Below are 14,520 nucleotides of genomic sequence, written 5' to 3'. Positions count from 1 at the left end.
ATTCCAATTATGTTTTGCACTGTTGTTTTGTTACTGTTCTATGCACTTTAAGTTACTAAGAGTTACAATCCAGCTTTAAAGAAAAAAAATAGGGAATTGTTGCTGCCTGTTCTGAGCTTCCCTTCCCCCTCCCCAAGACATTTGCCTCTGCCAAGTGTTCTGAACTCCTTTGTTCCAAGTACGGGCAGAACCAAATGTAACTCAAACCCTTTGGCAGTGTCTGATTGGCCGGTCACCCCGGGTCTGCCCCCAGTCCTCCCCTTTCCCCTTCTCCGAATAAAAGGAAGGACCAAGGGGGCATCTGCCCTCTTTGGCTTTGCACCCCCTTCTGTGAACATCTGTGTGTTTCTGTTTCTGTTTGAAAGCTTCTAATTGCAGGAATTAGGCAAACCAGAAGCTGTACTTCTCCCTCTTTGCTTCTGCTGGTGATACTAGATTTGCAGCTACCATTTTGCCGCTTTTAGAGCTACTGAAGTGCCGGATTGCCCGTGCTGCCTCTCTAGGCTGCCCGAGGCTTTTTGAGGCATTGAACTATGAGACTAGCTGGTAAAAAGCTGTGAGTATATCTCCACATATGAGCACAGACATACTCTATCATAGTAACAGAACCCAAATAATTGAACTTGAGGGAAGGAATAAAGGAGCTTACCAGAGTCTCCTGTACTTTGTCGGTTTTGCACTGCAGTCCAGAAATTGTGGCTCCAAAATCCGAGATTTTAATGTATAAGTGAAACCCTGTAGGACTTTGCATGGCAAGATATATTAGGGAAATAGTGCTAATACCCAAGTATAAAATAAATACAAGTAGCTAGATGAGATTGACTACATGTGACAGCAAGAGATACCTAAACATTTTAACTAGGACATGCCATTATGGGTGCAACCTGATACTAGGAGAGCTGCTGCACAGTTCAAGCAACTTGAGCACAAGTTTTTTCTCATAAAAATAGTAACTTCACCTGTTTACATGTCCTGGACAAAGAATTTGTTGAAGTCTTGTGTTTTAGCTTGTAAGTGGTGGTTCTTGTGAGTTTATGTAAAAAGTCTTTGCTTTTTCAGTTCCTTGTTTTGTGGCCTGCTGAGAAACCTGATGGAGCACAGAAAGATTTTCCTTTCTCCAATTTTATTTTTCACAAACTGCTCCTGTTGATGGAAGCATGAACAGAGTTTATTGACAGAGTTCAATAGTAGCACATCGGGCTAAGGTAGAGATGGAGTAAAACACCTGTGTAACCTCCTGTAAAACATCATGTTAGTTCTTAAAAGCAGTAGTACAGCATTTCCTTTAATATTTTTCCAACTCAGAATCCCCAGAGCTCCTCTTTTCAACTCTGGGGCTACCCGGATCATATCCGTGGATGGTCCATTTCCGCTCTCAAAGCTAGCTGCTTTAAAAACTGTCCACTTTTGATGTTGTGTTTCTGTAAAATAACTGATTACTCATGCCTCTATTAGATATTTACAACAATAAATGTGATCTAAGTCATGAGCTATGGTTTATCTGTATTTAAGATCTTTTAACTCACACATGGCCATCAGACTGGCTATCAGATAGTCTTTTTCCCCAGTCTGAATCTCAGGTCCAGTAACACACCACACTTGAAGAACAGGAAGAAGGACATGTTGATCAGTTCTTATAGTTCAAAATTTGGGCTGAATCTAAAATACATTTGTTCTTCTAGACATCTGACATGTGGTCAAGACTGGAAATTATGTAAGAGAGCATGAATATTTTTTGACTAAATATCTCACAAGAGTAATTCACATTTTCCCCTGGTTCACACAGCCTTCTACCCAGGCAACAGATGGGTAACCTTAACTCTTAAACCTAATGGTCTGTCTTGAAGTTCCTTTTCATGTGCTTCTGGTATGTGTCTTCATACTGCTAAAGTTCCTTTGATCTCCTCTTGGCCACTTTCCAGACCATCTTTTCATTCCTTTTGTGAAATCTCCATACCAGCTTTAATTCTTGCCAGAAGGCAACTGTTCCGTATCTGTGTCAAGCAGGACACTAAAGCTTTAAATTCTCAGCATTTTTCTCTCTGGAAGTAGTACTCCCTGCTCAGGCTTCAGAGTCATCAGGAATATGTAGATCCAAGCACTTCTGGTGAAAGAAATAAGGACACAGAATTCCTTCCTTGACAACAGTTGTTCCCTTTCCATTTGTGCTTGACTTGATTGTAGTGATACTTGGCTTTTATCTGCAGTACTTGCTACTCCTTAAGTTCCAGGAATCTTTATTAAAAAAAAAAAAAAAAAGGGTGTCCAGCCAAAACCACAACTTGTTTGGTACTCTTTGCTGAGTTCTTTCTGTTGTCTGTGTGTATATCCATTGAAACTTGTGAGTGCAAGACCTGGGATTGTCCCTTAGTACCATTCTTTTACTGTCATTAAAGGACACAGATGTGACTCAGAATCATCTTGGACTTGATTTATTGATCTGTAGATGACTGTCAGGTGCAGGGCAAAGGTTGTTTTTAAATTTGAAGAGTCCTTACTTCTGCACCATTTTATTGAAAAGGAGTTTCTGAGTTTTGGGGAGGCCTGGCAGCCTTCCAGGGTAAGGTCCCAGTTAAATATGTTAATATTAACAGACGTGGTTGAAGAACAGGTTAACATATTATCATAAGGGAAAAGCTAATGGCATTTCCTCTTTAAGTTTACGGTTTGTTATGACTCACCCCTGCAGGTCAGAGTGACTGAGGTTCTTGTTAATAGATGTCTTGCAGTAGATTAGAGTGAAATGACACTGACTACATAAACATATATATATGTTTATGTAGGGATTATTTTAGATTGATGTACTTGCAATGGAAAGGAGTTATGTAGCCATTTTGGTTATTTTCTGTCTGAAGTAACATAACAGTACGAAAGTATAAAGATACCACTTAAGAAAATACATAAGGAAAAGAAAGAATGAGAAAGAAAGGGTAAGAGTAGATAGCGGAGAGGAAAGATATCTACCCATCTACCAAGGAGGCTTGATTGTGGTTATTTGGTGTCCATTGATTGAAGTGATGGTCTCCATCTTGATCAGTTGGGAGTGGGGGAAGCCCCTGAAATACAAAATTCAATGGGTTAGTAAACATTCAGGTTTGTCGGACACCCCCTCCCTTACTGGGGGGGCACTTCTACACGGTCTGATGTAACTCTGTGGATCACATGCAGTCCTCTGGTGGAAGGCCCCAAAAATTAGTCAGGGGGAACTCTAGGGGTCTCTGATGGTTTATGACACCTTCGAAGACATGACAGCTGCCTCTCATGCCAGTGTGGTTGAGCCCGTTGTGCCCTATCAGAGGGGGTGAAAACCTTCAGGCCTGTGTGAATGCCCTGGTCCTTCCCCAGGGAGAAGATATACAACTGAGCCTGTTATCTAAGGGAGGACATTGGCATGACAAAAAGCATTATCCCACCTCTGCAGGCTCTGCTTCTTACCTGCCTTCTCCCTTATGTGGCTCAAACCCCAGCTTATCCTCTGGTGGTGGATGCTCACCCCCTCTGCACCTGGCCTGTGACCTTGCAAACCTGGCCTCGGCAAAGCACCCACTGCTATTGCAAATAGCTGATTGCTTGAGTCACTAACCATGAACATTTCAGTCTCTCCCGCCATCCTGCTATAGAAATGGTAGTGACTAAATAATAGAATTTTTTTTAATTTAATTTTTTTTTTTTACTCTGGTAGGTTTTAAAAAACTGAAATGCATTACTTAGATATGTTAGGACACTAAGGTCCATGTTTCTATCAAAGAGCAACAATACCATCTTTAAAATCCTGACGGGTTGTTAAAAGCATTTGTGTAATTGTGACTTAGTATCCAATGAAGTCTGTTGAGAACCTGGCACCAGCTGGAGGGGAATTGGATCTGGGTGCATGGCTTTGCATAACTGTACTCTCTGTACTCTATGTACATATTTTAAGTCCAGAAAAATATATGTATGTATATATTTTGTTTGTGATTTGAGTCATTATTTTAATCTCATAGAATCATATAATGGCTTGGGTTGGGAGGGACCTTAAAGACACCTTCCACTAGACCAGATTGCTCAAAGCCCCATCCAGCCTGGCCTTGAACACTTTCAAGGAGGATACACAGCTTCTCTGGGCAACCTGTTCTAGTGCCTCACCTCTACACCTATTCTGCATTTATACATCTATTCACTTATCTTAATCTCTGCATCTATTTGTTCTAACTGCTTTGTACAGTAACCTTAGATACTTTTGTCTTCAGTACCACATTGTATATAGTGTGAGAATGTATTTATAACCCCTGCTACTGCAAGAGCTTTTTTAAAAGAATTTATCTTAGCACGCACCCAGAAACCTTTCTGGAAGTTTCAAGTGTGCTAAATCTTCACAGATTCAGTACCATTGCAGGCTTTGTTCTTTAGGACAACAGTAGGTAAAGATGAAAATGTGGCTGAACTCCATCTACCATATTCAGAATTGTTAGAATCTACAAAGCTTAGATTTTCCTACTACTGTCAGGAAATATAAGTACATTCTTCAGTTTCGCACAAAAGTTTCTGGGAGCTAAAATTGCTACGGTGCCATGCCGGCTAGCACGATGTCCTGGGCACTGAGCAATCTTCTGCCTGACTCGAGCGAGGACGGATGGAAACCGATGGTGGCACGGGAGGGCCGGTGAAGCACCTGCTCAGGTTCACCTCGCCCACCGGTGTCGAAGGCGCACAAGGAGGTAGGAAAAAAGTGGAGGGACTCCTTCGTGGAGGAAGGGGTTTTTTGCAGGGAAAAATCCACAGAATGAAGTGGAAGCTGCGTGGCTCGGAGGGAGTCTTGTACCCCCATGAAACAGGCGTGGAAAATGCACAGTAACCAATGGAACATCAGCCAGGGGGTGTTACTGAGGCGGGGAGAAGGGATTACAGCAAATGGGAGAAGGGGTAGGCGGGGAGGGATAAGAAGGACCAATTAACTACTGAAGAACACACAACTCTTTGGAAATACAACCAAATGTGAGAAATAAGGGGCAGGGAGGGCTGCGGCCAATGGTAAGGCACGGATTTATGTATTTTTCACAGCCTTGTGAGTGCTCAGGGCTTTTGGGCTGTGGCAGCATCAAACCAATGGACCTTTGGGTCTACTTGATCTGGCTGACCCTGGCTTTGGCCATGGTTCACCACAACATAAAATCATGTGGATTTGTTAGTCAGTTTTCTTAGGGTTTAATGCAATTCTATTTATCAGTAAACCATATGCTATACTTTAACCAAAAAAACAGATTTTCTGTAGTTACTACAGCTATTTAGAATTGCCATTTTGTTCATTTGCATAGTAAGTTAGGAAATCTACTTGGAAATTCTAATGCATAATATGATTTATTAAATGTAAGGTTAAAATCAGGGTTAAGATTACCCTGTTGAATACTGTGACCTTAATACTGTCTTTGCAAGTTTCCTTAGGAGCTTAATGCATTCAGATTTATACTAACTTGAGTACAACCCATTTGTTTTTCTTTGACCCTTTTGTCTGCTATGTGATTGACTCATGCTGCATATTGTTTTCTTTTAAATACTGTTAAGTCTTTGCTTGAAGCAAAACTGCTCTCCAGATTTTCTCTTGGAGGTAATTTGCTCTAGGCTACTTTTTAACTTTCTGAAATGCAAAGTAATTGCAGTTCAGGTTTTAATTGTATGTCTTTTTCTCCTTTCAAGAATATGCTGCCTGGACACATCACTTTGTTATTTAAAGGGCTGATAAATGTGTCTAAGTTATATTAATTTATGTGGCAATAGAATTCAAATTAATGCTAACCAGAAGATCTTTCAATGCATGAGTCGTGTGAAAGGTATACTTAAATGTCTTGGAAAAAAAAAATTACAGGATATTTCATGAATGTCAGTAACATAGTTTTAGCCCTTAAATAATTCTTCTTTGTTATAGATACTTTTCAGGGTTGTCTATACCAGAGCCTTAAAAAAATGTATGTCTTAGGAAAACAGTAATTCTTCCCCTTCATTTGCCCATTTGGGTCTGTGCTTATTTGTTAGGTTGATATTGTCTTCCTAAATTAGGGTTTTACAGATTCCAGAAAGTTCACAGTGTCATAATGACACAGAGGGGTCTTTGAGCTATGTGCAGAACATTTAGGTAAATTCTTAAGCTGATGCGGAGCCTTCCTGTAGTTGGTGATTCCTGTTAAGAGCATCCCAGGGTTCTTTGGTTGAGGACAAACCTGAAAGATTAACCCACTATCAAGGAACAGACTATGGCTGAAGAATTTGCTCAGTTGCATTTTTTGGATGAAAAATTGTGTGCCACGTGCAGAATTACTGGCTTCAAATAATCATTCTTAAAAAAATGGTTAGCTTTGTCATAATCTGGTTCAGTCACTTGTGGAAGAGCATTGTATTCTTGCTCACTGCTCAACGTGTAGCCTCATCAGGGGTTAGTGGAGCATGATTTCCCTCTTTCTTCTGGCCACTTTGCCACTTTCTTCCTAGTGTTGGGCCAGCATGGAGTTTGCTGGTGTGAACCCACTGTTGGCTCATATCTGGCCTAGCATCCAGGGTCACCACAAGTTGCTTTTTAGACAGTTGTTTTTCAGATAGATGTCTGGAGCTCTTCCACTCCAAGAGCAGAATTTTGCACTTCTTGGTGAACCTCCTGAAGTTACTCAGAGTCTATATATATATATTTTTTTTTTTTGCTTTACAGCTATTCCTTGGTTTGTAACTTGGAGGTGAAGCACTGAGTTTTAATGTTAGTTATCACTGTGGATGTTTTAGATTGGCAGTGTCTTGCAGTCCACAGTGAAAAGTGAACATACCCTAAGCTTGGCTGGCACCAAAATGAATTTTCTGTATGTTTTTTTCATGAATCAGTGTATGTTTTTGGCTACCTCCAGCAGCCAAGATTGTTTGAAATATGCTAAATAGCCTTAGGCATTTCTGCTTCAGGAAAGACTTGTTGATTCTTTTCTTAGTGAAAAAGATGGCATTTTTATCTCATATCTCAAATAGCAACAGTGGAAATTATATTTAGTGTGCAGTGGACTTGAAAGAAATCAATATTCTTTTTAGCTTGCATAAAAAAAATCATAGGTTCTTAGCAAAACCATACCATGCAGTACATTGAAACTGCTATTACTCTTTTTTCTGTGGAGACTATTGATTAAAGTTCAGGTACCAGCAATATCATTTCTGGGTGCTGGGATTTAAGTATGGGCTCTGTAACAGTGATGACTGACGTGATTCAGCTGTCGGTCGGTTGGAGCGACCCAGGTGGGACTACAGTCCTCTCACACCTGCAGGGAGTAGGAAAGGTTATGTTCAAGCACCAGCTGACTGTTGTCACTTGGGAATCCACTGCTGCAGCCCTAGATGCATGGATTCATTCATCTAAAGGCCCGCACAATGTACTGCTCACCGTTTCTTTTTCCAGTCATAGAGACCGAAAGGTGGGTTGTCTTCATTTTCCAAAGGGTAGATGAACTGTAGAAAAACAATTGATTTCTATATGACTCACATGAAAATTTCTGGTGGAGGTGATAGGTGAGTCTGAAAGTTGTATTAGAGTCCCTTTATGTACACAATAGATTCTACACAAGATTTAAATAAGGAGGGAGAAGAGGTATTCTAGCTTGGATTTGGTGGCAGGATGCATATTCATCCTAAAAATAGCATGTGCTCTCTGTTGTGTAAGAGCTCTGTTTGAATTGGAGTAATCTCTGGAATGTATCTTCCTCCTGAGACAAAGTTGCTGTCTTTTTTTATTCCATGAGTGATTCTCCTAGACAGTGAAAGTGGTCCTACCTATTAGAAAAATCCCATATGGTTGAAGTGCCTCTTGAAGTGCTTGGTGTACATAGGTCAATGTAGACTGTAGGGGAGGCTGGAGAACAATAATTCGTTTGGAGAAAATCAGGAGGATGTAAGCAAAGGAAAGGCTCTTTTAAGCATTAATACATGATGTTTGTTTTTGAATATTTATGGCTTGTTTTTGAAATAAATGGTACCCTCAAAGTGTGAAAACCATGGCATGGATATCTTTGTAGATTACTAAAGTAAAGAAACAAAAATCTGCACTGTGACCATGTCAGCTCTTGCTTTCAATTGTAAAGGTTCCCCTCCCCCCAGTTTTAGCATTTGCCAGTTTGCATTTCAGTGAGGGTAAATATATTAGGAGTCCTAGTCCTTTCAGTGTTTATTAGAAGATATTGCCAAATATTTCAAACTATTTGAATTCTTTTCTCTGGAGATCTGATCAGTACTATCAATGCATTGTTACTGTAATATCTAGATTATCCATGTGTCGTGGCCTTTTGGGGACAGATTTTTGGTGACTCTGAAAGGGCTTTAGGCAACACATAAAACCTAAGGTTGTCACGTTCTTTTAATTTTGCTTCTTTCTGACACTCATTGTTTTTGTCACACAAAGAAAAGGAGCAGATTTACTAAAATTCCTGTTAATGCTGAAAATAATCACTGTCTTAGAAGGTGAACAGGACATCGATCTGTAGTGCCCAGAACAGAATTTATCAGTCCTATTTATTTGAGTCAACCTGCTGTATCTTTTTTTATATTTAAATACTGGTTTTATTAAATATGATATTATATATGTGATCAATTGTTATTATTTCTCTTGGAGATTTCTTTAAAATATTTTGGCCAAAGTCTGTTTATAGTCATAGCTCATAGACAGCTGTAATTATACTCCAATTAGCAGATATTCAGAGACATGCACTGTTTCATTGCTTTGAAGGGGTTAATATGTTGGAAACTGCAAACTTTAGAGAAAAATAGTATGCAGTTACACATTAAAAAAAAATCAAAGAAGAAAACAGGCTGTCTGGTACTTTGTTAAGGAAGTGAGTGATGCACGAGTCTGTTTTGCCCAAGTAAGAAGTGAACAATTCTATTTACCCCTACATTTACTCTTCAGTTGAAGTAACTGATGCAATACAAGTGTGTGGGGTTTTTTTGGGTTAGTTTTTTTTTTTCCCTTAGCAGAGTTGCTCTGCTAATCACACTTTTTTTGTCTTGCTTTCCATGCTTTTCAGCAGTTCTGAATAATATATATAAACCTCACATGTATAGGCTTTGTCTTGTCTCTCAGTTCACTTGCAAGATTAACATTGCTGTTGACCAAAGTTAAGCAAATGCAATGAAGGCTGATACTTTTCCAATCAATTATTGGAAATTCTTGCTGCCTGTGAACATCAGTTTTCGGTGCACACTCATACCAGAATAAAATGGTTGGTCATTAGCTTCCAGTCCTTGGTGTCTAAACTTGACATTTCCTCCAAAAAAATCCACCATGGTTCTCCTGAAAGGTACAGAGATCACTTTTGGAACAAACACACTTGTTTTAGTAGGGCTTTAGAGAGTTGGTTTGGAAATTGTAAAATATTGCATTCATCACCATGCTCAAAAGAATGATTTATTCATGTACTTCAGATAGAATTATTTTTGTCTCTGTCTCTCTAATGCACTGCACTTTGGGATATACAAATCGTTTGAATGTGTCATACTAAAACTGGTGGCTGAAAGCTGTTGTTCCTGCTGGAAACCATAAGAACTGTGGAAAGTTTCCTTTTCTCCTTTAAAAATGAAAAAGGTCTTTGTTAGGATAGAGTCTTGCGGTAACCCTATGTAGATTAATGTGGAAGTCAAATAAAGTTGCTCTATGGAGTGGGTTGGACAGGAGAAGCAAAATAACTGTTCCTCTGTTAGGTAATTCACATAGTAATGGTTTCTGTAAAGGAAATGTATAAAGAGCAGAAAACTGCTGTCTTGAAAAGGAGGTAGAAGGGAGAGCTGCTCAATGGTTATTTGTTCATGTCAGAGTTGAGAGATTGTTTAAAATATGATTTCCTTAATTATTTTATTTAGGCTGTCTTGTTATGTTGGTTCTCAATGACCATATCTCAGCTTGCTAAATAGGTAACTGGCAAGAGCTTCATCAGCTCATGAACCAAAGAATCCAGCTTGGCTGCAAACGGAGCTGCACGGAAGATGTGAAAATAATCCAAATACTTCAGTAGGAGCTGGGGGCTCTTCACCACACCCCAAAATGTACTCACTCAAATCAGGCGTTTTCAAATTCATTTCTTTTTCCGTCACTTGTAATGTGGAAGGTGCTGTCTGACAGCCCTGGAAATTAAGTCCTCTATTTCTCCACAGGACAGGTATAGCAAGGGCGGCAGCAATGCAAGCTTCCCCACACTGTCCTGCCAATGTTCCTCAGCCCAGTTCTGAAGAAGTCACTTCTGGAGGTGAGTGGGTGGAAGAGTCTCTGTCTGTGCAGAGACTGCTGCAGGGCAGTGGTTCCTGCAGGACAGGCTGTTGGATGGAGGCTGACCCCTTGTCTTGAGTGAATCACCAGTCTTTAAGATAATCAGTTTATGTATCATAAAGCGGCGCGGGCTGGATTACTTGAGGTTGCATTATTCTGCTTGACTGCTGTCACATTTTGATATTTCTTTGTGGTTGGATGGCACCTGTATATTTTTTTCTTTTTGCACTGTTTTGTTGTTAAAGACTTTGTCAGTGCTTATGTACACGTCTCTGAAGTGGCATGTGAATAACTGAATGCAGCCTGGTTGTAAATGTGGTACAGAAGAGCAGTTACTGGTGGCAGCCATGTGTGCAAGAGGAGCTGTAGGGCACTAGCCCAGGAGGCATGCTTTGAAATGCGCCAGAAATTGATAAGAAAGTGTGTGTTGGTTTCCAGTATCTAAATGAACGATTAGGTTTCTTTTGCAAAACCGTATCTTAACCATTTCTCTTTTCATAATCACTATGTAATTTAGATATTAACATCAATTAAGCTGGTAAACTAATGTTCGTTTTTAGATAATTTTACAATTAATGAAATCTGCCTATCTAAAGCTAGACATGCAACATTCTACACTATATGAAAATAAAGACTATGTATTGCAGTTACAGTAGATAGTTGTCATCCGAACCAGAAATATGTGACAAATTGTGTGAGGAATTAATGACTGATGCAAGTTTTCAGAACAAAACTAATGAATGCTTACCAGTTTGGAAAATGAATTCTCCTATACATTCCAGGAGTTATTTAAGTACTAGCTACTTGAAATACAGTGAGAAGTGTTCTGTTTTCAGCCAAATTTACATCTCTTAAATACTGAAATAAATCTGAGAAAATGGGAAACAAAGGCTTAGCAAGCCTGTTAGGTCATGGGGAATTACTTTTCTAGTTTCAATTGCTGTGTGAAGGATTTGCAATGACTTGATTGTCATTTGTAGTGTAGGCCCTTAAGTCTGTTTAACTCTGTTTCTATGGCTGTTCGTAAACAGGTATGATAACAAGAGGTCATTGTACAATTCAGTAATTGTATAAACTTAGAGTTGTTCCTGTCTGTTTCCACAAGATCATAAAGTAAGAGTTAATTTTCCTAGTCAAACTAGACTTCCTAAGGGATTTCTTAATTTTTTTTCTTTAAAGGATATGAGTCAGAAAATATTCATTCCATATACAGCTAAAACAGTTCCCGACTTCTAATTTTTTTTTAAATTTTGTCAGGAAGGGGATATTGACTTCATTCATAATTAAAATTAATGACCAAGTCCTGTTGAGAAGTCATTTGAGACTGGCCCATAAAGTGGAGAACAGTTTTGAGGATCCTTGTCATGACAATACATGGCATTAGGATATTTACTAGTAAGTCACCTTACTTAATCTTTTTATGGTGCCAATAAATCATGTGGATTTTTTTTTTTTTTCAGCTCTTTTGAGTGCAGTACAGATTTCTAATCTTTTACTGATGTTGACAAAGCTGTAGAGAGGTCCGGGGTTGGCCTCCCACATACCTGAAGTCCAGAATTTCAGCTCAAACCTCCCTCTCTGCCATGTAAAACTTTGAAGATAATTATATACCTTGTCACAATTAAACCTTTTTTATAATAGACTTTATTTTAAATTCAAGTACAAAAATACATTTTCAGTAAAACACAAAAGAATGGTCATGGAGCCTGTTTTCTTCACACAGTATTTATTCATACCATATTCATTTTTCTGTCTCTGCATCTGCTTTCTGTGACTACTAATTAATACAGAGTCTGATTTTTTCTGCATATTTACATTGAGTAGTGGTGATCTAAAGTAGCACACTTGTAAACCAGCATATGGCCCAGAGCATCCCAGAACTCCTTGATCCTGGAGTCCTTCCTTACCCAAATCCGTTGTTTCTACTGTGATTGCTTACATGAGAAGAGGCTTTGCCATTACGTTCATAGTTACAGATCCCTGTCTTAAAAGCTTCCACTTAATCAACTTGTCTTTACCTCCAGTTATATCCTAGTGATTGTATAGCCTCTCAGAGCTTCTTCCCTGGGACTGAGAGTAGAGGAAGGTTAAACCAGTCTTTCAAGAGGGTACATAAATATTTTCCTGAAGATGCAGTAAATTGGTTTGAGGCTTCAGGCTCAGTTTACAATCTCATTTTTTTCACCAACCACTAGATAACAGAGTTTAAGGGACATAGTCAGAATTTTGGATCAAGTGTCAGAGTGTCAGAGACAGAGGTTGCAAACAAGGAATAAGAAACATTTTAGGTTCACATTGAATAATGTGTGGTCTTTGCATAGTTGGGAAACCCTCAGGCTAAAATGTTGTTCCTTTTTTGACTTTCTGTCTGTGAAGATAATATAGGTGGGTTTATAATAGAACCAGAAGGGACCTTGCCTATTCCCAGTCTTCTGGAGATACATCTTGAAAAGCATTTCCCTAGCAGGTTTGGAGCTAGGGTGGAGTTCATTAGTCTGTGTGTGATGATCTGGAAGGAACTGTGTAATGTTAGATTGTTCAAAAGGAAGTGTTTTATTCGAGGCACTTAGACATGCTTTATGGGTCAGCAATGGACTTCTAAAAATAAATTACTGAGATACAGCAGAAGGAAATGCCTTCTAATCAAAATGTTATGCCACTGTCATCTGTAAGTAAAAGGGAGGCTAAAGTACCAAAGTTACCGGAAATGAAATCTCATTGCTCAACTATCAGGCTGTGCAACAGATTTCATAGACTTACAGTTATCACAGGCTTTTGTCATGTTACTGTTTAGAATTAGTGGGATTGTAGGAAGGGATTTGTCACATGTCTCTTTGGGTTTCATGAAGGACTAAGTTTTTTACCCTCTATTAGTCTTTGGGCTCACAGTTTTAGTCCAGTGGTTTGCCACAAGATACCGTTATCAATCTGTATAACAGAGTACATGAAAAATGCTTGGTTTTAAATTTGTTTAGTATTCTACAGCAATACTATGGCATCTGTAAAGGTTTAAGTGTTGCCACACATGGAACTCATTGCAGAACCATTGCTGTGAACTCTTACGGGGCAGGTAATACATTTTTCTGTGCACACATAAAGCCAACCCTGCCTAAGTCTTTGGATATTCCAGTGATGCAGGTAGTATGTATTTGTAGCAGACCCTGTGCAAGGAAAAAACAAGCAAATAGTCCCCCAAGTCCCACAATAACAATTTCACCCATTTAATTATTTTCTTTTGAGTGCCTAGAAAATTTAGGCCTATTGAAATTGCTTTGGAGAGTGTCACCTTTAATCTTGTAGCAGAGTATTGGAACTCAGATGTTGAAAACAGTTCAACAAAAAAAGTGCTGCATACATAGGGATGAGATATGCAGACAAAAAATGAAAAGGTGATAGAGAATGTAAATCCTCTTTCAGGAGCCTTATGAGAATGCCATCTGATTATCATAATGATGACACAGGTAACCATCATTCTCTGCATCCCATAAAATCCTGACTCACAAATGAGGTGAGTTTTCACAAAGTCAAACTACCGAATCAGCTACAAAACCCCATGGGTTTTGGTTTTGTCCTTCTTCGATTCCTAGGAAGACTGATGAGATCTAACAGCTCAAGAGTATTGAGGCTGATGAAATCTAAATTTTCTGTAAGTTTTTTCTACTTTAGTATGCAGCAAATGAAAAATTAGTAGAGTAAATACTGAGACCCTAGCATCTTGAGATTTTCTGGGGAAAAAGGAAGGTTTGTTTGCACTTAAATACTGTTTGCAGTTTCTTTTTTAAGCTCATCTACTCTGCATTTGGAACTGCTACTGAATTTCTCGTGCACTTTAATGGTTGTTGTGCCAGAAGGCTGTGGATTTTTGTAGATTTTCTTTTGCTTGATCAAATACTCTAAGCTCTTATAGGGAGATGAAGCAAATTAGGAAATGTGTTCTTTTTAAAAAAATACTTAAGAATATGCTTCAGGAAAAAGAAAGTGTAATTTGTTTTAAAGGACAGATGCATCTTAAAAAGCACTTAAATTTTAATCAATCCCTTAATTTTTATTAATCTGTAATGGAAAAAACCCCAGTGATTAAAATCCCAGGAAACTGATTTGAGTTTACAAGCTGAGTTGTTAGCTGGAATTTAGAGGTTTTGCTGTAACAGTCTATCAGATCCTATCTGTGTGTTAAGTGCTGAATGAACTCGTGCCATTTATATTGCTCTGTGGTTTGTCAAAAGAAAAAAAGCTTAATTTGATAATTAAGTAGCAAAGAACAA

At 38.8% G+C, this 14,520-nt stretch overlaps 1 protein-coding gene across 5 annotated transcripts in view; it reads left to right on the top strand.

Moving 5' to 3' along the window:
• The window catches only part of PPP2R2C (protein phosphatase 2 regulatory subunit Bgamma), a 207,496-nt gene that overhangs the window by 78,340 nt on the left and 114,636 nt on the right, over positions 1–14,520 (top strand). The window contains exons 1-2 of one of the 5 annotated variants that reach the window (XM_069014480.1): positions 7,303–7,418; positions 10,144–10,235. The exons of 2 other annotated variants lie outside the window; for them this stretch is intronic. In XM_069014480.1, the coding sequence (XP_068870581.1) occupies positions 7,342–7,418; positions 10,144–10,235 (169 nt within the window). In that variant the 5' untranslated portion in view covers positions 7,303–7,341. Of the gene's footprint in view, positions 1–7,302; positions 7,419–10,143; positions 10,236–14,520 lie in introns of those variants that run through there. 2 more of the 5 variants (XM_069014488.1, XM_069014484.1) reach the window with 2 other exon arrangements.

Source organism: Aphelocoma coerulescens, chromosome 4 (assembly GCF_041296385.1).
Source record: "Aphelocoma coerulescens isolate FSJ_1873_10779 chromosome 4, UR_Acoe_1.0, whole genome shotgun sequence".
Taxonomy (NCBI): domain Eukaryota; kingdom Metazoa; phylum Chordata; class Aves; order Passeriformes; family Corvidae; genus Aphelocoma; species Aphelocoma coerulescens.
This window is presented reverse-complemented; position numbering and strand designations above follow the sequence as displayed.